The 27,120-nt window shown below is 31.7% G+C and overlaps 3 protein-coding genes across 4 annotated transcripts in view; 2 read left to right on the top strand and 1 right to left on the bottom strand.

Moving 5' to 3' along the window:
• Positions 1–8,771, top strand: part of LOC148618772 (uncharacterized) — a 28,203-nt gene extending 19,432 nt beyond the window's left edge. The window contains exons 13-14 of one of the 2 annotated variants that reach the window (XR_015921441.1): positions 4,432–4,499; positions 8,459–8,771. Coding sequence is in view for 1 of the 2 variants with exons in the window: in XM_088577976.1 (XP_088434102.1) it covers positions 8,459–8,467 (9 nt within the window). In the remaining variant the exon portion in view is untranslated. The remainder of the gene's footprint in view (positions 1–4,431; positions 4,500–8,458) is intronic. The other variant, XM_088577976.1, reaches the window with a different exon arrangement.
• LOC148618773 (uncharacterized) lies at positions 1–24,600 on the bottom strand. Its single transcript, XM_088577970.1, has 12 exons — positions 24,466–24,600; positions 19,021–19,702; positions 18,486–18,599; positions 18,150–18,237; positions 17,602–17,722; positions 16,832–17,081; positions 16,355–16,478; positions 14,151–14,367; positions 13,809–13,973; positions 12,072–12,204; positions 10,112–10,190; positions 1–3,368 (listed from the first exon to the last, which is right to left on the bottom strand). The coding sequence occupies exons 2-12, from the start codon at positions 19,686–19,688 to the stop codon at positions 1,917–1,919; spliced, it is 3,411 nt and encodes a 1,136-aa protein (XP_088434096.1). The 5' UTR covers positions 19,689–19,702; positions 24,466–24,600; the 3' UTR covers positions 1–1,916.
• LOC148618774 (uncharacterized) overlaps positions 23,878–27,120 on the top strand; it is a 26,660-nt gene continuing 23,417 nt past the window's right edge. The window contains exon 1 of the mRNA XM_088577971.1: positions 23,878–23,973. Within this exon, the coding sequence (XP_088434097.1) occupies positions 23,956–23,973 (18 nt within the window). The 5' untranslated portion in view covers positions 23,878–23,955. The remainder of the gene's footprint in view (positions 23,974–27,120) is intronic.

Raw genomic sequence — 27,120 nt, forward strand, 5'->3', positions numbered from 1 at the left:
TATGGATAACTGATTTAATAGTCATTTTTAAATCATCGTTCAAAACATACAACAATTACAGTAGCAGTTACTTTAAAGAATTGCATTCCGAACAAAACGTATCCCATCCCCTAAAACAGGAAAAAAAAATTTGAGTATGTTTTGCAGACTTTTTTCCCTTGAAAATTTCCTTTCTCACGAATTTATATTTGAAATGAATAATGAATTAACGGGGCACCATAAAGATTGATCTGTGATGCAATTGATTATATGTATATTTTTTTTTCTTGCGCAAGTATTAACAATTTGAAACGCGTACTCTCAGATGTGTGCAATATTGTTTTTTCTGTAATGTAATTGCTGAAATAAAATAGAATGTCAACAGAAAAAAGGAACAAAATATCACATTTGATTCCTATTTCATTTCTACGTAACTTCCTGCACTGCTTCATATCTCATCAATAATCTGAAAATGCTGAAATTAATTTTTTTTCTACACAAAACTACACAAGACGTAATGACACAGTATTCGATAATATGACAATATTTAAACACGCATCGCATGCAGCAATGAAATTCAGTTGTTAACATCAATCAGATATGAAACGTGAAGTTCTATAATGTATTTCAAGATATAAAAAATGGAACTGATATTCAAACTGGTGACATCATCTCAATTCATTCAACGTAAAATCATTCTTTTATTCAACAGCAATGTAGTTAAAAAAAACTAAGAGAGTAGAATATTCCTAATAATAAGTGCATGGCAAATTTATTTTTAAAAAAACACAAAATTAATAAATCTCAATTATGATAAAACAAATTTTCATTGAAAAATTTGAATCAATTTGCTTCATGAATAAAACTTTTGGTACTTCAAAACTAGTTCACTTGAGCCTGAAATTTGTACTTCAAACATGAATCAAATAGTACTTGAACGTGTTATTGATACTGATACTATTTTGCTGCAAATATTAGTTAATAAAACTAGCTAAGTGCACCTATGGGTTTTAACAGTAACACCTGTAAAAATATTCACTAAAAAAACTTTGAAATTAAGAGACAGAAGCTACAGTGTAGGCAGACACTGTACAAGGAGAACTAGAATCATCCTTCGTACCATTTTAGTTTATATCATTATCCAATTAGCTATTTAACAAAACAAAAGAATAATTTATAGCTAATTTACAGCAATTTTCATGCAATAATGAAAAGGGATTGTTAAAACATTCTGGTAAACAATGTTCGAGAAAGATATGAGATTAATTGGACTTCCTGAAACAATAAAAGAACCTGAAATACAAAGCTGAAAAACATGGCAAATATACAACAATGTTGATACACGAATTCTACAATTGTTATAAGACAAGCCATGATACCGATATTTCAACCTAAAATTGTACTATATATATATACACAAATGAAGCATGCTATTATAGCAACCGCTTTAATTAGTTGGGATGTAAAATGATAAGGCCTATGAATGTATCTAAAATTAATGATCTTGACATCTTCAGGTCTTAAGAACACCAGATAAGTCTGCCAGTCTGGGAAGAAAATCTAGACCTTACAGCCATTTTGTTTAAAAGCAAATATTACTTCACATTTTAAATTATCCTCTGCAAACAAAATTGGTTGGGTAAACTGTTAACTAATTCAAGATCTTTGACAAAACTGATCATGGTAACAATTGAACGCATTAATAAAAATATACTAATTCTCCTTGTAACTTGAAGAGGCATGTGAAATGAAGCTAAAATATTTCCAAAGAAAAGCTTGAAGTATTGATGACTGTCAATAGATATATAAAAGAGAGTCACAATTCATTTATTTACAAATTTTACAAGCATGATTAAAACCAATAAAATTAAGTGTTTCCAATAGAAATGTATAAAGGAGAGATTCTGAATATAAGCACAACAAAATCTGTAATTGATTTACCAGGGTCTAGGACCCCTTGGCCCACCTCTTGGAGGGGGTCCTCTCATTCCTCTAGGACCAAAAGGAGGTGGTCCCTGCCTTGGGCCAAATCCTCGCCCTCCAAACCCTTGATCAGGAGGTCCTCTGGGTCTAAATGGACCCCGTGGTGGACCACCTGGTCCACCTGGGGGTGGGCCTCTACCTGGGCCTGGAAATCCTTGTGGTCCACCAGGAGGTGGCCCTCTAAAAGGAGGTCTATTTGGAGGCCCTCCACGTCCCATCAAAGGTCTTGGTGGTCTGCCACCAAATCCACCTCTACCATGAGGAGGTCCATGCATTCTCATGCCATCACCAAAACCTGGTCCTGGTGGCCCACCAAATCCACCCTGGTCACCATCAAACTGATCTTGCTCCTGCTTCATTCCCATTCCAGGACCAAATTGATTTGGACCACCAAAATTTTTGTGTGGTCTATTCTGGCTGCCTTGGTCATTAGACCTATGCCCTTGATTAAACTGTTCACTAGGTTTTGGTCTATTTCCTCGAGATGACCCATTTCCAGCATCAGACTCCTGTTTGGTTTGATTTGGATCATCACCCATTGCTTGATAAGCAGCCTCGGCAGCGGCTATGTGGTTTTGAACCTCAGCACTATAACTTGCTTCACCTTGTGAATTATCATCAGAGGGTGTATCCCATTTACTTGGTCGACGTCTTTCCCTCTTAGGTTTATCATCCCCAGAAGAAGATTTAGAATCAGCACCAGGGGATTGACCATGACCTTGTTGTATGTTTGATGTAGGAGATTTGCCGAATTGACCTGCAAATCCAAATGACTGTGGTTCAGATTTGACAGCTTGTTGCATTCGCGGACCCCCAAATCCACCTCCTTGAGGAGGTTTCTGTTGACTAAACTGTTGTCCTCCTTGAAAGTTTGGAGGAGGGGCTGCTATATTTGGTAAAGAACTTGCTGTGCCCCCTTGCTGTTGGAAGGCTTGTTGATTTCCAAACAGCTCAGCTTGTGCTTGTTGCTGCCAGTTTTGACCCTGAGCTGCTTTAATAGCATCAGGCGGTGGAGGAGGAGGTTGAAAATACATTGGATTTCCTTGCTGAAACTGTGCTCCTTGAACAGCAGCACCCTGAAGACTTTGAGCGCCCCCTCCATATGCTATTTGATTCCACTGAGGTTCTTTTTTCACCCTCTTTTGACCTTGTTTTTGTTCTTCATCACCACCACTATATTCCTGTTTAATGAAATCTAGTGCACTAGCACTGGAGTTTGCAGCTTCATATCGTGCCTTTTTCTGTGAAGGTTCTTCATTTCTATCATGTGAAGGCAATCTGTCACCAAAACCACCACCAGCAGGCTCTGGTGGTCTATATCCCATACCAGCTTGTCCAAATCCTTGCCCTTGTGGGGTCAATGGTCTTAATCCTTGTCCTGGCATTTGCTGATAGAACGGCTGTCCCTATGAAAATCAAAAGACAAAAATAGTAATGAACATAACACAAGCAAATGCTCTCATGTCTTGACCAATGTGCATGTATATGTTTGTTTTCTTCACACAACTAACTTGGTAATCCGAAACCTGAACTATGTATTGTCTTAACTTAAAAATTTAAAAGTAAAACAATCATTGCAGAGATTTCAGTGAAATAATGAAAATGTTTCTTAAACTGATAATTAAAATCGAATTGTAGCAAATTCATGTAAATGAAATACAGACCACATAATTTAGAAACTTTTAACAAAAGACAAAATTGGATAACTGGAGTAAAAAGTTATTAAAAACTTGACTTTATATTCATGTAATAAATACAATTTATAGACATGTGTGAAATAAATTAGAAAAGTATAATTAACATTAATGTATATGCATAAAGTAACCATATACAATTTACAAGAGTACTGCACATTAGTCAAAACAACAAGAGATGTTTTAAGAAGCAAATAAATTGTCAGAGTTGATCTCTGACATGACAAATCATATCCGGCCAGAAGTGTACAAACACCAAATTCATTACATAAATGGGATGCTTAATACAGCTAACTGGCTCCAAATAACTATTATTTTTAGGAAGCACAAGTTGGTTTTCTTCAATTTTCCTTCTTGAAAAATCATGTTTCCAGCTCTGAAGATTTGTTCTAAATCAAAAAAGTTTGAAATTAAGTACTTATAGAACTCTTAAACATGTACTGTATAGTATCCACCTAAGGAAATTATATTGACCACCTGTTAAATTGCTATACCTTATCTATATACTTAGCACCAGTTACACAATCGAGTTATGGCAGACCCCCTCAGAAAAAACATTCGTTTCTTTAATATATTTAGTTCTGACTGATAAAGTTTTAGGCTGTCAACAGATAAATACTTGTTTTTATTTTTAACTTGTTAAAAATGTTTTTTTTCAAATATTATTATTTGAACTGTTCTGTACATTGGACACAAAACCTGAACACTGATTGTTAAGTGTGGGGAAAACTAAGAGATTTTAATAGAAGATCACTTAAACTTTTTTGCTTTGTAGAAAGAAATATAAAATGCTGAAATCCATGTCATTTAGATAAAATCAAGGAACAGAGACATTTTCCAATGGTTTGTATAATTAGTTAATACTATTGACTTAGACTTGCATACAACTGCTATTTTAAAGTAACAAGTAGTGTTCCTAAGGAAGCACTTAAATTGGTGTTTTTTATCATTTATATATATATATTATATTTTCAACACTTTCTGATATTGTCAAACATAATCTCTAGGTTTTCAATTAAAGAAAATTTTCATTTCATATTCAATGTTTCATATATGTCCATACAACTATTTGAGGTAACTAAATCTGTCTACAAGTTTAAAGCATCTAATTTCTTTATAAATAATAAAATAGCAACCAGTATATACAACTAATGCAATACTGCTTCAATAAAAAAAAGTGCCACAGCACTTCTTAGCTTTTCTAAAATATGCAATGAGTGTGATTCTGGTTTTAAATATTAAAGCCATTCTGAGAACTAATCTACTAAGAGCCCCCACCATCATGCAGACCTTCTTCAAAAACAATCGACAATTAAACACAGTTCCGAAACAACACTTCAACAAACAGACAGCTGCTATGTTATCAATATATAAGACAAGATGTATTCCCACTTATAACCAATATGTCATATCATTAGGATAACAGTCAGTTGTAATTAATATTAAAATGCTGAAAAATGCAAAATTGCATGAAATGTGAAGGAATGCATGTTTAATGCAGTCAACTGTTAGTATTAACATGCAGTTGAACATAAAAATGGATGGAGTTCACTTGAATTATAACATTTAGGATATATGAAGATGTGATGAGGATCTACTGTAACTACGGTATACACAACTCTTTGAAATAAACTCTGTCTAGAATAGTATTATTCATTTGAAAGGAGCTTTACACAAGAAACATTTTGCAATTCATTAGGCAAAGGAAGTGCATTACATATTAACAGAAAGAAAGGACAGATAGGCAAAATCTTGTAAGACAGCAATGGTAGTGGTGATATTCAAATTCACCCGGACTATTTTGTTAATAAAAGCTGTCCTCGCTGGTGCGGTATAAGATGTAAAATAAGATATTTAACAGTCAAGAAGTAAACTTAAGTTCTATTGCACAATAATTAAGATCTCAGCTGGTTATGCCACAAGTATATAGCTGAGGAATACATCACTTATATGAATAAAATAAAATTAAAATCTATTTTCAATTCTGCAAAATACTGAAATTAACTAAATATATGTTAAAACAAACATGAATCAGTTCAACTGAAGTAAAACCTAGAAGTTTGAAGGCAAATACTGTTAGTTATTTGCATATGGTATTCTTTATCTCATAAGACTAATCTATTCTTAGTGAAAGTATTGGAATATTAATATTTATATGAAATCAAATAGAAAGTTAGTAATTTTCTGCAACATTCACTCTTACACAATGACAGTGATAAGAGAAAATTTGGTTTTGCATACCTAAACAGAGATAAAAACTGCATGAAAAACAAAAGTACTTTCAACATAGCAAATTCCCTAAATAAGATTTTCAGACAAAATTATTACTGTTATTATCTTTTTAGTATTTCTCAATAGCAGGCAGGCTCAGGATTAAAAAAAACTGCAATGCACAATATCTTCTGAACTTTTTTAACTGGGCTACTATTTAGCTAAATAGGTGTAAGGACCATGATAACCAAAGCAATTTATATAATAAGATTGTAAAATATACATGTCAAAATTTAGTTGGAAATATCCTTCAATAAACCAAATCCCAGAAGTACAATATAGATTTGATCATGCAATAGATCATGGTGTAGCATCAATATCACTTCAAATATACAGTGTTAAGGAAAGTCATGTTTAAAATGATACAACTGCCTTTCTCCCTCTAGAAGAAGACCATTAATTGTTTATACATTAATTAATATATGTACTAAGTAGCCTATGAAAGGTGAATGAACCAAATAAAGGGGGTGAAATTACTGAAACAAGAACTATAATGGTAACAGCAAACACAGATTAAACAACACTTAAACAAGAGAGAGTCTTCCATGCTAAATCTTCTAATACATAGAAGTTGTAATCCTCATCAACAACTTAAGCCTTAAACAAATTCAGGGTTCCTTAATTTCCCATCTGAAACTGGTAAAATAGAAAAATATATATGACTAGAGTATTATATTTTGGGAAGGAAATTGCAGACACTGTTGACATTTTGGTTAGAATGAATTTTTGCAACAATACATTAATCTACCACTGAATTATTGGCTAAGAAGAAATTTCTGTCTGTTACAAATTGCTGTTTGTTTTCTTGTAAGTTATGTTAAACGTAAAAAGCACTGAAACACTTAAATTCAAACTAATTTGCATAAATATGGAACATAAAATATCCTTTAAATAATTCTATGTAGAATATAATTCAAACAAAAAATAATTTAATGAAAACTTAATACATCATTGAGATCTATAAATAAAAAGCCTGACTTATTACATGAAACCTAGTTTAAATCATTAAAAAGCACACAAAATGAAGTCATTCTATCATTATTTTCTTTTTTGCATTTTCAAAGTAAAACTTGATATTATATATTCTTCACTGTTAGTTATCATTATATGGATAGCAGATACTTGACAATTACACTGGAATTCAGTTGTTAGCTGTATTTTGATAGAACTTTATTTCTATGTGTATTTATCAACTATTCACCTTGTTTACTAAGAATAAATTCTTATATGAGACACTAGTAATACACATGATTTGGTGGGCACATTCAGAAGATCTAAAATCCAAAACCCACCCCTTAAATTAGCTAATTAGGTCTTCAATTGTAAGACAATATTCTACTGTCATGCAGAACAAACTCATGAGAATCTTCCAATTATAACACATTTAGTCCTATATGAATGGGTTTTAAGATAAATAAATGTAAGCTACATTTTGCTTAGTGTTGTTCTGTCTTAATTTTCTTCACTTTCAGAATACAACTGAACCAGAAGCATATGATTCTGACTTTCTAGTATGATGTAATAAAAATCATGTCTTAAAATTGACTTGAGTTCAAATTTCATTACAAGACTTAAAGATCAAAAGAGATATTTTTTTTCTGTTGTAAATACACTATTCTGTCCTTACAAGCAATATCACCATCCTACACGCTAAAGGTATATACATTTTAGTTCTGTTGTAGAAAACTACCAGAATATTTACATACAGACAGAAGAACAGAGGAGAATTAAAATTGTTTTCATAAAATTCATAGATTTAAGTATGAATGTATTTTTGAATACACAATAATAAAATATAAAACTCATTAATCATATTCTAAGATTAAATCAAAAGTAGAAGTGTGTTGTGTCAGTTGGTTAGTGTTCAAGGAGAACTAGCATACAGGAGTATGTGATAATCGAAGACAATAATCAATGTGTTATCATTACTAGCTAGACAAAGTTACTTATTGTTTGTGACAGCTTATACTGATGGACCAGATATATTGTACATTCTTATTATTATGATAAAATACTCCTGAGAGAAAGCTCATTTTGGAATGTGATGAATAATATATTTATGAATCACATTAACATAATATATTGCTTGTTTCAATATATTTATCATTCCTTAAATAGATGTGCACTTTAAAACTGTCTTAAATATGAAAAAAAAAGATTTGTGATCCAATACTGTTAACTCATTTTGGCAGTGAGGTATGCAATGGTTTTTTAAAATGAAGATTATTTTAAGAAAACACTCAGCTACAATTAGTATGTTCCTTCTGTGAAAAACAAGAATAAAAACTCTCAATTACATTTTTATAAAAATAACTTGTTGCAAAATGTTCCTTTTAATTTATGTATATAAATAATAAACACATAACACAGAACATCACATCAAAAGAAGGGTTAGAAAAATAAAATACAGGACTGGTGCCACTGGAACTGAAATAACTCTGTAAGACATTCAATTTCTTAAGTTCACTTTCAAAGGTGAATCTAAGTTTTTAGAGGGGAACTATAAAAATTCTATCCTATTTATTTCACAGAAATCATAAGCAGCTTAGAGGTATACATATCAGACATGAGACCTACAATCAATTTGGACATATTTGTTATTGAAGAACATATTCTTTGTTAGAGCACTATAATCAGCTTAATCAGCAGAATTCACTCTTCAGGTTCCATAACTGGAAGCTACTAGAAATGTGCAGAAAGCATACATAGTGTGCTGTTCAAACATCAAACACAGTATGAAGTTTTTTCATCATGCTTTCTCTGTAAGCAACGTTTAATGTACGTTTCTTTCATTACTAATAAAATATACTTGATAACTGGTGAATTGTTGCATGTCTTGAATATAAACTTCAAAACTTTACTCCAATAAAATTGAGAGTGCATGCCTGGGTCATTTTTATTTCAACTGTATTGGCTGGTGATTGAAATCATGTCATTTGGGTGGTCACCCTTTAACCATTTCTTTATTGAATATCATAAAAAAGGAATCAGTTTTCATTGCTCATATTCTATCCAACTGCTAAAACATTTTCATTTCACAGATTGTCAATATATAATCACATTACTCCTTTCTGTTAATTATTGGCTGACACAAAATGTCAAACTTAATATTCCCTTAATATCTAAAATCATGGAAAAAAAACATGCAACTACTTTACACAGAAGCTTGATATATCAATAATATATTGTATTATTAAGTAATAAACTTGGTGCTAAAAACCCTTCTACTCATTAGGAAAGATATTTAAATACATATTTCTAACTGAAGTTTAAACGTTAAAAAATCTTTAATCTTAGAACAATGCAAATTGAAATTATCAAATCAAAACCATTTCCACAATCAAACGAATCCTATACACTTTTATTGTAAGAAAAATCAATGGAATCATGGACTTGGAATAAATTTTGATGGACATTTTAACATGTTAATCATTGCCTTAATAAATCACTACTATCCATGTTTTTTCAATTCACTTTACTGATAAGGAAATGCAGCTAAAAGTTCCACTTTAGCAGCTTAATGAAGAAAAAGATGTTTTTGGTAATACCTTCATGACAGTATTCAAATCTGTTAAAAAAGATGACAAGCCTAAACAATATGAACGAGTCAAAAAAGTATCCTGTCATTATAACATCTATTCAATTATATCCAATTCATTCTAATTTTTTACTTTTAGATCCGTCATTAATCATTCACTTCAGAAAGTTTTTATTTTATTAACCTATAGTTGTAACTATGTGAATTTTTACTAGGACCATATTTTCATTACAAATAAGACATATTGTAGCTATTAACCAATGTAATAAAGTATAAAGTAAATCAATACCTTACTTGGTATCTGTAATATACTAAAGGTATAGCAAATATTTATAAAACAAGTACATACATCCATTCTGATGGTTTAAACTACTATACAATAACATTACACACAGTGTATATTGAACATGGAAATTTTTTTCAGCCATCACCTTTTCAAATCAAAGTCAAACTTGCTTTACAAAGGACAATTAACATTATAACAATTACAGATTCATTCCAATCCAAAAAATAACACAAGATCTTAAAGCATTGACTATATCATTTTCTATAACTAAATCATTGTTTTAATATATCAATTTTCTGCCAGCACATAAAATCCCCCAAAAATTTCCATGTTGTTTGATGACATACCTGTACAACTTACCTGTCGTAAATCTGCTGGTGGTTGGAAAGGTTGACTTTGACCTCTAGGCTGCCCACCATGTTTGCCTTCATTGTTATACCTGAAATGTGTGTAGCTTTAAATAAATATTTCTTAAAAGGCATTAATTCTATTTCATTTTGTCAATAAAGATAATAACAAACCAGTTATTTTATTACGCTCCCTTCAGGTTGTACTATCAACTTGGTTCTGTATACTTATGGCAAGAAAAATCAATATCCAGGTTGTACCTGCATCTTCAGGAGCCGAAAAAAAAACAGCATAATGGCTGTTTCATTTGCGTATACTTGTAAATGTGTGATTGAGAGCCAAACCAGTCTCAGAAAATATTTGCTAGTTTCGATAATTAAATACAAATCGAATCATAGATTTTCCAAGATAGGGTTGGCATTATAGTCTGCAGTATGGCGTCCAGATGTTTACGAAAATTACATAATCAATATTACCCATAATTCTCGGGTCATAAAAATTGTGAAATGAAAACGAAAAGAAAATAATCGATAAAAGAAAGAATCGAAACAAATCAATTCGATAAAATAAATCAAATCTTTATAAAAAGATAATTTAACTTTACAAAATGGAACAGAATGAAGCAAAACTAAATGCAACAAAAGAAATCTTTGAAGACGTTTCACAAATATAAGAACCATAATGTTAACCAGTGCTGGACAATTAGACCCAAAGACATTTCGGACCATGACAACAAATAATTCCTTATGAATGCCGGACATTTCGCCCAATAGATATATCAGACTACAACAATCACTATAATGCTTTCGGATAAATATATATATCATCACAAAATTTGCCATACTTGAAGGTTATAAGTACAAAATATCAAATCAGAGCTGACAAAAATTATCAAAGTTGTTTACAATCATTTGTTTTTTTTCGGGAGCGTTAAAAGGTTTCACCTTCATCATATTAATACTGTGATGTCAAATTATGATAGTCACAGTTGACATGGAAGTTAATAAAACAAAAAATTGAGAATGGGTCGTCATAATGGTATCCAATATGCATTTAGGTATAGCTGAGGAAGCACTAAAGAGTCTGATTTCAGTCTGGAAGGAAGTTACTTCCTGTAGAATTCTTCAAAATTTCTGAATTAAGTGCAGCCAAATGGCCGAATAGTTCCAATCAGAACACAAACAGTATACTGGATTTTTTATAGTTTTGTATCTTCTTCATTAAAAAGAAAATACTGATTTAAGTTTTAACAAAGAATTGGAACAATTGATTTTCATTGAAAAAAAAAAACCATAGCCCTGTGTGTAAGCAATTACTTCATTCATTGTTTACATTAGAAACATCCCTGTTCCAGGAAGTTAACATCTCAGCTGTTCATGAATTGTGTTATACAGAAAATTGAAATATGACACAACTGGGCCACAGTATGGAAGTTTGAAATATGACAAAATTAGGCCACAAACAAAGTCATCCAAAGTTTACAAGGACCAATGGCATCATCTATCTTATGATACCATCATTACCAATAGTAACAACATCAGCACTATCTAATTAATCTTATGTTAAAAGAAACTGCAATAATTACATACCACAAGATGTAAAGATTCTATAAATATATGTATATGTCAAGTTTTCACTTTCAGCCTACCAACTAAAATTTCGACCTGTAGATAGTCTCAAAGCTGTAGAGATTTAAATTTTTACTAAGGGCAGTCCAGAATTGTGTGCTGTGGTCCAAAGGCAAAACTTGATGGTTGATTGTTTATTTAAAGATCCTTAACAATGTAAGAACTAATAAATATTGTATGCATGGTGGGGTCAAATAAAATGTGCCTTCCTATCCCCAATGCAATTATTTCTGGAACAGTCTCAACAAACTAAATATATACTTGAGACTTATTTTGACATTGGAAAAAAAAACTTTGGTTACCTAACAGCTTTTCGTTCAGATGACAATTCATAATGTACATACCTTTCAACCAGTTTGAGACAGGCATCTCTATTTAACTCAACATAGTCAATCTTGTCAAATAAATGATCATTTACATCAGGTAGTTTGAAATTTGATTTCATTTCCATAACAGCTGATTCAGGAACAAATTTGCCTGGAATATTAAAAGAAGTTTGTTTTTTATTGGGGTAATATACATTATTTTGGTAAAATGTAAATATGTAATAAATACCATGTTCATAACATTATCCTTGAAAAAAAAAAACAACATCATGAGAATATTAAACTATCTAACAAATGTCATCATCTGTGTAAATCACTATTGAAACATCTAATAATGATACTAATAGTTCATGTACATGTAGGATTTAGCAGATGAATTATGTTCTATAAATACTTGTATATCTGAACCAGTTAGTTGACTTTTGCACATCTTGTGCAATTTTTAATTCTTAACAAACCGTAATAATTAATATTTTAGCAAAGCATTATTTGGGTACAGGGAAAAGTGATAATGGGTGAGGGTTACATATTTTAGACCCTTCCTGAATTTTCATTCATATTTTATTACAAAATGTGCAAATTTGTGTTGTGGTTTCTTGGGACTTAGGTTAAATTTATCTCAATAGATAATTTGGTAGATAACCCAAAGCGTTTCTTTCGATCTTCTTTTTTTCATAGTTGAACAGTATATTCTCCATTTCAATGGAACATTTCTTAAACTTGAGACAAGATCGTACAGTATGTGTCAATATAGTTTCAGTCTTGATTTGTCAGTGATAAATTTTGAACATGATTATTGATACTCTTGAGAGACTGGATATTCGGACAACAATCATTATGGATGAAGTGGGACCAGGGAAACAAAAAAAAAACAAAATGAAAATTTCAACAGAATGTCACTGCCTGATATTTTCTATTCCACTGCTGCTAAAAAAGACAAAATCAGTAGGACAATGCATTGCAAGAAGCTTTGTTTTACTCAATCATATTTTAATTTTGCTACAATAAATTTGGTAAGGGGTACAGGAACAGAAATCCAAATTCATGAATACATAAAACAGTCAATCATTCAGTCGGCAGGCTGATTTCACTTTGTCCAAAATATTAATTACTTGCATGTATGTACTTAAAAGAAAAAAGTAACATTCATCGCAATAAAAGATAATCAAAATATAAAAATGCCAGCTTATACTATGTGTGTGCAAGCAACAATTAACACATTAATTTTGAAAAAAGCATTGGTGATTAATGCATCTATGTGTTCACTTCTCCCTGACCACTCCCCACTTCTCCCTAGAGACTCCCTGAGAGAAAAGTCACCTCTCCTTTTTTCTCTCAAGTAGCTGGAGTCCTGATATTGAGCTAGTTTTGTTTTTGTGAATTGTAGTGAACATGAAAAAATGGTAGCATATAAGGACACAAATACTTTATATTTAGTTGAATGAAGTAAATTAAATTATAAATTAAAATAATAAGGCCCCACCAAGCAAACACTGACAGGTTCATTATAATTTCTTTTACTAGTTCAACAAAATTTTAAAATAAGTATGAAACTTCAAGTACACAAATAAACAACTGCAATGACCCCACAGGGTTCTGAATTGCTTGGGGAAATAATGTATCTAATTTGAATATTGCAGGGATTTTTAAAAGATCATCTATCAATAAAAGCAACAGATTTTCCCCCCTTTTCAAACATGTTTGAACTATTTATCTTTTTATCTAGAATTCATACAAATTAAACAAAGACAATACCATCCTGCACAGTCCTTTCCTCTGATCGTCTCTGAAGTTCGGAATCATCAGGTTGGATAACTACGGCACGTCTAAAGAATCCACTGAAATTTTTCATCTTTCTTTTCCTTGCAGATGGATATACATTTGTCTGGTCAAGTATGAAATTCCTGTGTTTCTTTTGAGCTGTAAGGAATATAAGTTAGCACTTAGCCAATAAACACAAGAGAATTACATGTAAGATTAGTGATACTTTTACAAATTACTGTAAATTATTTATACACATTGTCAAACGTGTTGGCATGCTTCCTTCATTTTGTTTAACAGGGAATTCACACTACAGCAAACCTAATCACATCATACCTATTTCAAACAATTTGTTTAAGCACTTTGTTGCCTTATCAATCAACACATCCCATCTCCCATGGTAATTCTTCTTTCTCGGTAAGCCCATCACTTTCATCTTGTCTATCAGTGTGTCAGTTCCTATTATATTGTAACGTTTTTCTGGATGTTGTTTTTGGTGCATGATTCCCCATGTGGTTTTACCTGCACCAGGGAGGCCAATGATCATAACCATCTGTAATAAAAAATATAATTCAAGTCAGAAAAGTAAATGTAATCCTGACATCCTAACTTAGCCATTACCTTCAAACTTGTCATATTAACTCAAGTCTGGTCTCATCAATATTTAAACTAAGAGATCAAATGTAAGGCTAAAATTGAAACTAAGTTCATAGAGATATGTCCAGAAAATCATATACTGGTCAAACATAAACACAAATAAAAAGCTTAGCTGAGTGCAGCACGATATGACTGCAACCAGTTGAAGTCTGCTCACAATGGGCAAGTGTGGACCTAACATTAGTTTTTGACACACTTAAATATACAGTTCATTATGGATACAACAACAGCTTTGGATACAATATTGCACAATATTTTGAGATTCAATTTACCGTAAATATTTGCCTGTAAGTCAGATTTTTTAGATTAAATTTTTAACTGCTGGGAAAGGTTCCAACTTTTAGACGCGATTTAGCTTCTAACTAAAATTTTTAGCTTGAAAATGTCAAAAGCTTAATAATAACATGAGCATGACAACCAAAATTGAACAACCACACTGGTGCTGTTTACCCCAATAATTAAATTGTAAACATCAGTTTTAGGAAAACTGTCTTCATCTTCTACATGTACCTTTGACAGCTAAATTATGATGCAGTATTGGATTATTTACTGATTAGTCTTTATTTTTGTCACAATACTGACCTTTTATGATGTAAGAGTACCTTTGTACACTTCTACAGCTTAAAACCCAAAGGTCTAATAAAAACATGACCCAATAGTGTACCATAATTCATAATAAAAGTAATAAATATTTTAGTTGTTTATGCCAATTTTTTACGAATTTCTTCTTAAGATTAAACCTCTCAACTTACTGAAATATCTTCAAAAATGAGTTGTTAGAGTAGTATTAACTTTCTGTTTTGTTCTTTGTTATTTCCTGTATATATGATTTTAATTAGGGTTCTTGGCTGTACCAAAATTAGAATGAATGAAAAAAATGGCAGTATAAAAACAATTCAAATGGCTTGTCAAGAGCTTGTAAATTAATTGTTGCTATAAACACAACTCCAGGCTGGCTTGTAATGATTTATTTCAACATTTATTGAAGTTATCAAAGCAAGCAGGCATTGTATAAGGAATGTTAGCGATACAGCTGTCAGAAATCAGTCCAACTTATAAGTGGGTCAAGGCTAGGTTCCAAAAACTTTGGACCGAAAAGGGGGTCTGACTTATAGGCGGATCGACTTATACTCAAGTATATATGGTAGGTATATAGTTCTGCTTTCAGAATACTTTCATGGATGACTTTGTACCCAATTAACATAAAAACGATTAATGACAAGAGTAAATTTGTTAGCATTCTTCTAGAAGCTCTTGTAAAGAGGAGCAATTTGCAATAAGAGTATCATTAAAGTCATATGAACAATTTTAAAAATACAGTTCTTGAATTTTCACGAGACCTCCAATAAAAAAGAATTTTTCAAATTAGGACCAGATATAAAATTCAAATTTTTCAGGGTGTGGCCCACTCTGTACTTCCTAATGGAAAACACAACAAGTCGGACTTGGAACATGAAAATTAAAGTAAATTGAAATTTCCTAACTTCAGTTCTTAGTGGTAACTATTAGAAATAAATGGGAGGCAATGGTTTTACTAAACTAAGTATTCTTGAATATTACATAAGCAAGTGGATGTAAAATGGACAGCAAACTGGACTTTCCTGTGGATTTTTCCAGAAAAGTCATACTTTTTCCACTATGCCCACTATAAATAGGTCTTCAACTCAAAATACTTACTAGCTAAAATTATGAAAATCAATTCAAACCTCCTATGTCTTTGATAACAACATACTTGCCTTTGAAAAGATTCTATAAATGGCCAAATACATTACAACATGAACTAGTTTTGGCAACTGCCTGTTTGCTGTACATCACCAAATTAATATGATAAATTCAATTAGAAATTTAGCTACTATTCAAAGCAATTTCATATAAAAGCTTACCTCACAGTCAGACTTTTTGGTGGGTGCCTCCATCCCTCTGACAAGACCAGGTTGTTGGATAATATAGTTAAACCCTTGTGGTGGAGAATACCATGATTCCCTCTGACCAAAGTTCACAACAAACCTGCAAAGATTTTAAAATTATATTTGAAATCATTTAAAAATATCATGTGTGTCTAAAAGAACATCTGTTGTTAATGTGGTTAATATGAAGGTTTCTTAGATTCATTTAGGCTGTGCTTTTAATATTATTCCTTAAAATCAGGTAAAAATGTGATTTCTGTCTCTCAAAACTTCCTTTACATTTTTGCTCCAGTAATTCAGACTTCATATAGTTTTAATGAAAATGTCTATATGGGTTTAATTACAAATAATTTTTCTAAAACAAAATGAATTATCATTAAATACCATTAATTAACATATTTCAAGGTAAACAGTTTAAGATATAAACAATGTTATCAACTTGCTATATCTTACTTAGTGTTTTTGCTGAGAATATGTGGAAACAAAGCTTTCTCTCGAACTCCTGGTTGGAAGCCAGAAATGTTATCTGCTACACCCAACCACTTTCCATTCTTAGTAAATGACATGCTTGGAGGCTTTGCATCCAAATCAAGAAGAGCACCTACGACATCCCCTTCACCATATGGCTCACCATAGTTTGAAAATTTACAATTTTTAGAGAACTTTCCTGTTCCACCATATCCATAGGAAAATGGCTCTTCACCTAAATATACATATGGCATAATTTACATTGAATTCCAGTTGTCCTATATTTCTAGTTGTCAGTATATCTGGAAATCTTCTCCATACATCAAGGTAAAATGTAAATGTTTACACTAGCATGCATTGTTTCAGTTTACCACTTAAACAAATCATTCATGACCTCAATCTTCACACTTAATTCCATTCAGAGATATTTTTCATTTAGATTTATTTAACTTAGACAAATGACAAGGGTAAAATGTTTAAAGCAAAACCTACAAAATGTTGAAATGTATGATGTATGTATTTTAAAGGCATGTGTTGTTATAAAAATATTACAAAATACTTTCAATTAGATGAAATATATCCCACTTCAACGATAGTCAGTATGTGCTTAAGTTTATCATGATACTGCAAACCATTTTATTTCAGTCATTTTTTTCTATATATATTTTTGAATCTATTATAAATACTTGTCAAGATTCGTTTATAAGAAAAATGTGTTTCAACTAATCATTAGTTGTAATGTCCTAGTCACATACCTAATTGGAATGATGTTTCATCCATAGACCATCCTATTCTTAGTACATGTGGATTAGTTTCTTGATGATCATCCCCGAAGTTAGTTGGTAAATGTTCTACTACTTGGACTTCATAATACAACTTCAATAGATAAACAGTATACATATATATATACATGTAGATTAAAGTGAAACAGTTCATCACTGTTCATCTAAAACTTTTTGGTTGTGAAATCAGGTCCAGAATGACATAAATATTTCCATTCCAATTCATGAATTCAGAAGCAGTTTGGTAGGTTGGAAACAACTATCATAAACATTTCAAAACTTTTTAATTTTTTACAACAATTTTTTTTAAATAGTTCTTGAAATCTTCAGGAATAAAAAATGGCAGGCTTATGAGTTCCAATAGATATAAACGAATGTAGACAAAATGATTTACTGCATGTACATTGTATATTTAAGTGCTTGTTTCCAACATTAATAATAAATTAACTGCCTTCAAGTTAACCAATGAAATTCCTGTATAAACAAAAAAAATTAATATCAAACTTAATTTGAATACATACCTTTCCCGATGTTGCTCCATGTGTAGCCCTTGCACCAGACCAACAAAAATTAAAGCCTGGAGGATTTACCAAAGGTTGTGCCCCATACCTAAGATAGAAAATACACATCTTGAAAAAAAAAATTATATTTAGGACACATACAAGAAGTGGTTACTTAATTCCTACCACACACACTCAAATAAATGTACCAGTTAACTACAGACTCTGTTTAATGAGGCCAACAAAGCCAGAACTGACAAAACCCTATATATAATTTAATAATGAATGATAATATGACATATCATTAGAGTTTCAATTCTACTGCTCTTGGACCAAGTAGTTAGTTAAAGGACTTACCCATCAGAATCTATTGTCAGATGAAGATCTGAGTTAAAGTCATCTAAACAAACATTTGTAGATTCCGGTATAACTTCTTCTTGTACTGGTACCTCCTGTATTAATCCTGTCATACTAAAAATCAAATATTAATAAAAGAATTAGTACCAGTAAAGTACTTTTACAAGCAACAATCCACAACAAAAACTTAAAAAGTTGCAAACAAAAGTCTGTATAAATAAATATGTAACTGATATTCAAGGAGTAATGTATACTATAACATTAGAATGAAAGATGTTGGTGCTTTTATCCTTACATAAGTCTGATCAAATTACTTACTATAAGTAGACTTGTGGGCACCAGGAGTGATAGAAATTTAATGCTGATAAGAAATTTGTTAGTCCCCTTGTTTTTTTCCAGAAAAAGTTACTATAGCCAATACAAAAATAACATTAAAATGGAAGTTGAGCTCTAAAACGAAAGAATATTCTCTGGTGAGTCTGAAATAGTAGTCTAGAGACTAGACAATTAAAAAACAATTTAAAACATAACATACCCAGCTAAAGATGGATCAGCATAAGCATACTGCAACCCTTGAACACCTGCTGGGTTAGCAAAAGCAAGACCTGCCGGGGCACCATATGCTGCCATTGGCTGAGTAACAACACCAGGAAAACCTTGAGCAGCTAATCCTTGTGCTGCAAGACCACCAGCAGGATATCCTTGTGCTGCTAATCCTTGAGCTGCAAATTGCTGTGCTGTTAGTCCAGTTAACCCCTGTGCTGTCATACCTGTTAGACCTTGAGCAGCATATTGCTGAGCTGCAAACCCAGAAGCTAAAGATGCATGAGATGGTTGTCCTAAAGCCTGGGTCATCAAACCTTGTGACATGATCCCCTGACCACCGTAAGGTTGCGAACATAATCCAGGAGATGCTATAGCCGGTGTTCCCATCAAAGCAGGTGAAGCTGCAAGAGCTGGAGATGCAGCTAAGGCTTGAGACGATACAAGTCCAGTTGCAGCTGTTGATGATGATGGTGAAGTGGGTGGAGGAGGGGCAGCAAGTCTGGTAGCTGCTGCACCTAGTCCTGCAACTCCAGCTGGTAGAACGGCCCCAGCAGTCTGAGCTCTTTGTGGCTGCTGTACACCAGGGGGAAGCCTCACTGCCACCATGTATGGTTGTGGCATCATCATTGGTAAATAACCACCGGGATATTGATTCATATTGAATTTTTGATCTGGAAAGTAATTACACATTAAATTATTGCCATCATAAGCAAGTTAAGCAAGATTTTTTACATCTACATGTGTTAATGCCTTGTCAGTAATTTTGTTACTCAGAACTTTCCTCCTAATACTGACTGTTTCCCCTAGAAAAAGTATTTAAAAATCATGCAAAATTCCCCAATACACCAGTTTAAATTGGTATTTCCCATTTAGGCAATTTTCTTCCTAATTCCAACATAATAAAATTGTACAAATAACAAAACCACGGGACTGATTTTGGGATGGCAATTTTGGGTAACGCCTTTCCGTACTTTAGTAAATTGAAAATCAACTAAAGAATTTTCAAAAAATAATTTAACAAGAGGCTCTTGTTTTTTTGTTGATACATGTACATATAAAAAAAACAATTTTTAAATCTAGAAAGTCTAAAGTTAAATCAGATAATTTTTTAAACCATTCCATCTAGTAATTTCCAAAGAGAAAACATTTGTTTATAAAGAAAACAACACATGCAGAGTGATCGCTAACACAGTCTAATCTTTTGATCAAGTAAGGCAAACAAGAGGCTCCCAGGAGCCTGAATCACTCACCTTGTTGAATTTTGCCTTTCAAGGGCAATAAATTAAACAAGGAGTTGTCCAACAATTTTGACTCAAGAAAACTTTGATAGGAATTATCAGGATCATTTCAGTAAATGAAAGTCTAAATCTATCATAGTTTTCAAGACATTGGCTGAAAACTAAAAAAAAAACTCTTATAAGAAGGCGTCTGAAAAATTTTATGCCTGAAGACTTTTGTAGTCCTAAAAATAAGGATCATTTCAGCTATTGAAAGAATTTGGCTAAACCTAACAGTTTTGGAGATATATGCGAAAAACTACTGTCTGACCCCTATGTTCTATTTTTAGTAACAGTGGCCATGTTTTTCCACGGATCAAAAAACCCCTATTCAATTCTATGCAGGATATACCCAAGAAACACTTATACCCAAATTATTTCAATTGGTAAAACAGTGTCAGAGGAGAAGATTTTTGAAAGAAGTAACATTAAAAAAAAGTAAAAAACTTTGAAAAAGGGTAATAACTCCAACATTGCTTAATAGATTAAGAAGAAAATTTTACCGCAGATAGATCTCATCATGCTGAACACTTTTACCAAATCAAGACTGGGCTTAACCAAACCATTTTGGAGATATATGCGAAAAACTACTGTCTGACCCCTATGTTCTATTTTTAGTAGTGGCGCCATGTTTTTCGACGGATCAAAAATCTCCACATCAATTCTATGCAGGATACTCCAAGGAACATTCATACCAAGTTTGGTTCTGATTGGTCAAGTAGTTTAAGAGGAAAAGAGTTTTGAAAAATTGTTAACACGACGAAGACGGACGATGACGACCAGTGATGGCAATAGCTCACATGGCCTTCGGCCAGGTGAGCTAAAAATCATTGATTCTAGGCTCTAGCATAGTTTTATAACATAAAACCACACATTTCATGTTTACTTTTCATGCTTTCATCGGATATTTTCATTTTTCATTTTTTGTTTATAGTGAAAATGTGAGGTTTTATCATTGGATGTTAATTTCAAAGTGTAAAAATCAACTTTAAATTCAGACATTTTAAGAATATTTTTTTAACAAAACTATACAATTACAAGAAAAATAAGTCATATTGGTATCGGGTGGTTTCATCCTAGTTACATGTTCGCCCTGAGTTGTTTCGCCCTGATCGGTGAGTGGTTTCGCCCTTATCAATTTAACAGGTAAATGATTGATGTTTTAATAAATAAAAGGTATTGTTATTCATGATAAACTAATTAGTACTCTAAAGAAAAATAAAAGAACTCGTTAAAAAAACATCTGCAGAAAAGAAGTAATTAATCCTAATTAAGGAGCAATTAGGCATTTTATTGAAATTTTGATTGGTTTTTCAATTTTTAAGAAAATATAACGGACATTGTTATTACAGAAATATTCTGCAAACAGTAATTGACAATAGATGTTATTTTCAGCTTTAACTCAGCTTGCAACCTTTCGATCTTCAAGCAATTGTCGAAAATGTATAAAAGACATAAGTTCAAACTGGCATATTCATTCTTGAAACCGTATCTTGACATATCCTTATGGCAGACAACTTGTGTATTATTTGTAACCAGACAGTCCGACCTTGTCAACATGCCATCACTTGTGATGCATGTAACAGATGGCAGCACAGTACATGTGATACAGGTAGGAAATGCTTTATCTAATTCAGAATATCATTTTTTTATTTTTTAAAAATCTAAAATTCTTACATCAAATTTCTTTCATAGCCTTTCAACAATTTTCTTTTAATCATTTAGTTAAAGTAATTATTTAAAATTCTTATAGAAAAGTTACATTTATTTAAAGTTTTTATTTGAATTTCTAATATAAATAAAAGTACAAAAATTTCATTCATATTTTTTCATTTATTTTTTTACTTATTCAATTGAATTATTTATTTAATAATTGATATAGAAAATGTACATTGTTAAAAATAATTACATTTATTTATTGTTTGTTTGTTTGTTGGGGTTAAACGTCCGAGCAGCAATATTTCAGCTATATTCAGACAATGAACATGAAATGGATGATAAAATGAACATGAAATGAAAAAAAAAGGATGGGTCACAAGGATAATAGGGTCGACAAATTTTGATTGCCACTGGAAAAAGGGGGGATGGGTAAGGTCGGTGTGGCGGAGCACAAAGGTTCCTACTCCTATCGAATACCACAGCAGGGTTGTTTAACGTGCGAGGAACGTGATATCTTTTCCAACACGGTGCATTACTATGGTTTGCGGTCAGGTTTTCCGTATTATAGCCTGACAACCCTAGCATGTAACACGCCAGGGGTACCCCATTCCACCACCTGGGGCACACATCCCAGTTGCTCTGTGGGCAGAGCACCTAGCCCCCGGCTAGGTTTCTGAGCACTATTTAGTCGCCTTATACGACAAGCTTAGCGCTGCTGCAGGCCTATTCTTTTAACACCTGGACCTGCATGGGGATACATTTATTTAAAGTATTTCTTTATTTCTTATATTAAAGTATAAAAGTTATAATCAAATTTTATCATTTTCTTTCTACTTATTCAATTAACCTGAATTTATGTTGTATGATACATAATGATAAATATTCTTAATAAATAAATAAATCAAAACTTTTGTTTTGTCATTTGTATGCAATTAATTACCAAGTACCAGTCCAACTGAAGACAGCAAGTATATATATACATATATATAATGCAGCTACACATTAAAAAAAAACTAGGAAAGACTTCAGCAACAGTTTATAAATTGATGAGTTATAAGAGTAAAAACATATAAAGAGTTCAACAAAAACAACTAAAAACAAGACAACATAAAAAAAGACAAAATAAACCAAAAAAAAAAAAAAAAAGAAACAGCAAAAGAACAAGAAAAAAAAACAAGACACCGCCCAGAGCAGGACATGCTTACATTTCTAGTCTTCCATTATTTGGTAGATATTAATTGGTTGTGCAGTTTTACTTTGACTTAGTTTATTTACACACAAATTGCATAGGCTTACCAATTTTTCACAAGAGACGTAGAATAATTATAGTGAATAAATTCAATAAAAAAAAATCAAGAATATTTTTTGATATGGATAATAACATGCATTTTTTTTTATTAATAAAGCATCTGAGATCGCTAAATCCTTAAATTCACTATTTTATTTTGATATACAAAAATCAGGGCAAAACAACGCAGGGCGAACCGGTAGTAGGGCAAAACCACTCAGGTGTGAACCGGAATTAGGGTGAAACAGCCCGGATTTAGTCAAATTTGCCCCAACAAACCTTGTTTGGAAGATAATATTCCCGAATTAAAACACAAGGTGATCCAGCCTAGCAGCTGACATCTTGTTATGTTGTGGTTGGCTGAATTTTCGTATTCATATGGTAGAACGAATCTTTATCATTTAAAGGTTAAGTTTTCTTTTCTCATTCCAAAAGCAATGATCACAAAAAATGATAAAAATCTTCCATTTTTTTTTAAATTTTATTACATGTATATTATTTTCATACTCCCCACAAGATTTTCAAATATATTTTATCTTTGACAAAATGATGTGTGAACAAATTTTGTTGTGCCATTAAAAATCCTAAATATTTGCTGATCGTTATTCGGAAATGTGCTTCTCGGTACTTATCGATTCTGGTGTTTGTAGAATCTTACATTGTACATGTGCTGATTTAAAAGCAAATTTGGATATTTTTAATGGGATTTCTGCATCTGGTAAGAAATTCATTTTACAGCCTTGTCTTTTAACTTTGTACTTCGATCGTTCTTAAATATTTATATTTGATATTACGTTATATCTAGACAAAAACATCCCGCAAGTCAATTTCCCAGAATATTAATACCGCAAAATGGCGTCCAATGATAAAACCTCCCATTTTGACTACAAACAAAAAATGAAAATATCCAATGAAAACACTAAAGATAAGCATAAAATGCGTGATTTTATGTTATAGATAATAGAACTAGGGTCACATTATTATTTTGTAAATGTTGACAAATTATCAGCTGGAAATGTCAATAAAATAATGAAGAAATCTGCAAAATAGTATTCGGGTACGGGGAAAAGTTGGTACGGGTTAAACTTTTCGGGATGTAGCATTTATATAGTGGAACCTTAAGGCTTTAGCAAAACGAAAGTTCGAACCAATCATGAAACGCGGATCGTGGGCAACCTTTCTATAGAACAGTGCAATAGAGAATACCTACTTGTAGTACTGTTTGATACTTGTAGTTCTTAAATATTTTGCCTGTGAATTATTGCGTTTGGCACGATGTTAAAGGTTATTTCATCTTTCACGAGGCCATACAAGTTCATTGTTTCAACATGGCGTCGGTAGTACAGAGTTATGTCTCTTGTGTGGGAAATCTTGTTTCCTGTTAATTAAGTAGCACTCGAACTAAGAATCATGCAAATTGTTATACATGTTTGAAAAGCCGACATATTTTCATTTTTGATATTTTGTTTAAAATGTTATAGTTATCAGAAATTAATATGTGAACTTTCATATAACTCCTGTTCTTATGAGACAGAAATTATATATGAATGTATTGTATAATTCAAAATTAAGGGAGAAAACGCTGTAAATGTCCGTAAAATACAATTGGTCTCAGTCTTGTATTCTTTTTCCTATTGATTTCTATAGTAAACCGCAAATTTTCATGATTTAAAAAAAAATGAAAGTCCATTTTAGAAAAAAGGCACGAACTTTGGTACACCAGAACAGGTCGAACTAAAAATAGACTTCTTCTAATTTCATTTTTTCGTATACTTGGAGTTCATGAAATAGACCCATTCACGAAGCATTATTTTTCATGAAAATACTGTCTTCTTCATACACAAGTTTGTTGTGTCATAGCTTGATATTTACTCTGTACTTTTGATGAAAAATGATTGCAAAAATTTTACTATAAGCAATAAATGGAAAATATTACATAAATATCAATTAAAATTCTTGTTCACCTATATTTGTTCTATAGTGCAAATATATATATAACATTATAACTTATGAATAACTTCATGATTGTTTTGCAATTATAGTTTATTAAAAATTGAATGTATTTTGTAATGTATATACACATATCACAAGTATATTTCACGGACCGGTCGTGATGCACTTTATGTTTTCATATGAATGGAATAATAATATCGTTTTGTTGTCATAATCTACATGTACGTTATACAAATTTTGAAAAACCGGGATTAAAAACTGTTACTTAAAAGTGATATACAATGTTTGTACAACATCTGCGATATGAATAGATAGAAATACTTTCAAACTTGTTTGTTCTCAGGCGCGTAGCTGCCGTTAGGCAAAACTTTTGCCTGCACTAAATTTTGCCATGTTTTTTTTTTTTAGATAAAATACATCTAGGAGAGGCATAAATGATGCTCTAAAACGCTATCTCCGCGGAGCTTCGGGGGAGGGGGGGGGGGTATTAGTCGAACCATGAATGACAAATGCAACAATACATTTTATCACCTATGTTTTGTTATCTATTCTTGAACCTTAGTTCTAGTGATAGGATTCTTTTCAACTGGTTAATATTTATTTGCACAGTAGGACCTTTGATTTTGTATCGAGGTTACCACAATTTTGGGAACGAAATAATTTTAACCCTATTACCCCACTGTATAGATTCACTAATTATTTTGTAGAAGGAAAAGCAAATGAAAGGAGGAAAAGGATGCCGTATATCCAAAAGAATTCCCAATAAGGGATGCGTTAGGTTTATTAACAAAGGAATTGTAGACAAACATTACGTTATGCAAAATGTATGAATATTAAAGATATCACAACACTGACTGCAATGTTCATGTTACTAATCAGGAAGATGAATCATCTGAATAGAGAAAAGCTGAACATCAATCAGTGAAACAATACTGCAAAATGGATACACACATTAACATAATATGTTATACCTAAAATATGTTTTAATTACAGGTCAAAAAACTTTGAAGTGACATTTCTTTAAAACATTAAAAACACAAGAGAGTAAAACGTTTCAAAAATGCTTTAAAGAAATGTTTTTGAAACATTTTTATTGCACATATTTTGAAAACGTTACTTACACATTTATGAAAATTTTTTAAAAGGAACATTTTAAAAATATTTCTGAGACCATGCAGAATCACGTAAAAATATACGTTTTGAAAAGATGTTTTCAATCCATTTAAAAAAAATTTCAAAATATTTCAAAAACATTCCTGTGCTACTTTGGTGCCTTTATTTCATGTAGTTCATGACTAAACGTGTTTGTGTACATGCTTGTTATATCATAAAAAACAGGAAATTTGTAGTCATTGAGAAACTGTAAAGTTCCGAGCTGTTGCGTACATATGTTCCTTGGTGTTTAACTATAGGTAGCAAAAAATACAAAACAATGTGGAGAACCACACTGAGAAATAATTGGACGACTTGATATTTTTATCTCTTGTCTGCTGGAGATAAAATCTAAATTGGCTACCACATTTGTTATTTTTAAATTATCCCTGTTAAACCCATGTTCAAAAAATACTAGTACTTCGTCTTTTTTTTCATTCGAATCTTTGTCTAATGGGTGTTCAATCTGAGAAATTTTTAATCTTTCTAATAGTTTATTTAAAATACAGGATTAATATAAAACAAAAGTTTCTTGATTTTGATATTCATTAAGCTGCTCGTTATAACATATGAATTTTGCTACTGTAAACCGTAAAATCTTAATGCCGTTTTTAAGATATATCTTACAGAATTTAACATGTTGAATGGCAGTTTATAATACATTCGCTATATGTACACGTTATTCCTCTCCCCTCTTTTTCTTTTTTTCCCTTTTTTTTTCTAAGTAAACTTTTTTGACGAAAACAGAATACAACATTAT

Source organism: Perna viridis, chromosome 4 (assembly GCF_037379345.1).
Source record: "Perna viridis isolate PV_CMFRI_1.1 ecotype Kerala chromosome 4, ASM3737934v1, whole genome shotgun sequence".
Taxonomy (NCBI): domain Eukaryota; kingdom Metazoa; phylum Mollusca; class Bivalvia; order Mytilida; family Mytilidae; genus Perna; species Perna viridis.

What these genes read in the sequence shown, in the direction of transcription:
- LOC148618773 (XM_088577970.1), bottom strand. Translation starts at nt 19,688, where the DNA reads ATGAATCAATATCCCGGTGGTTATTTACCAATGATGATGCCACAACCA. An exon ending in CTGACAATAGATTCTGATGG is followed by an intron (nt 18,238 to 18,485) that starts GTAAGTCCTTTA and finishes TTTCTATCTTAG; the next exon opens with GTATGGGGCACAACCTTTGG. An exon ending in GGAAAGGACTGTGCAGGATG is followed by an intron (nt 12,205 to 13,808) that starts GTATTGTCTTTG and finishes TTAATATTCCAG; the next exon opens with GCAAATTTGTTCCTGAATCA.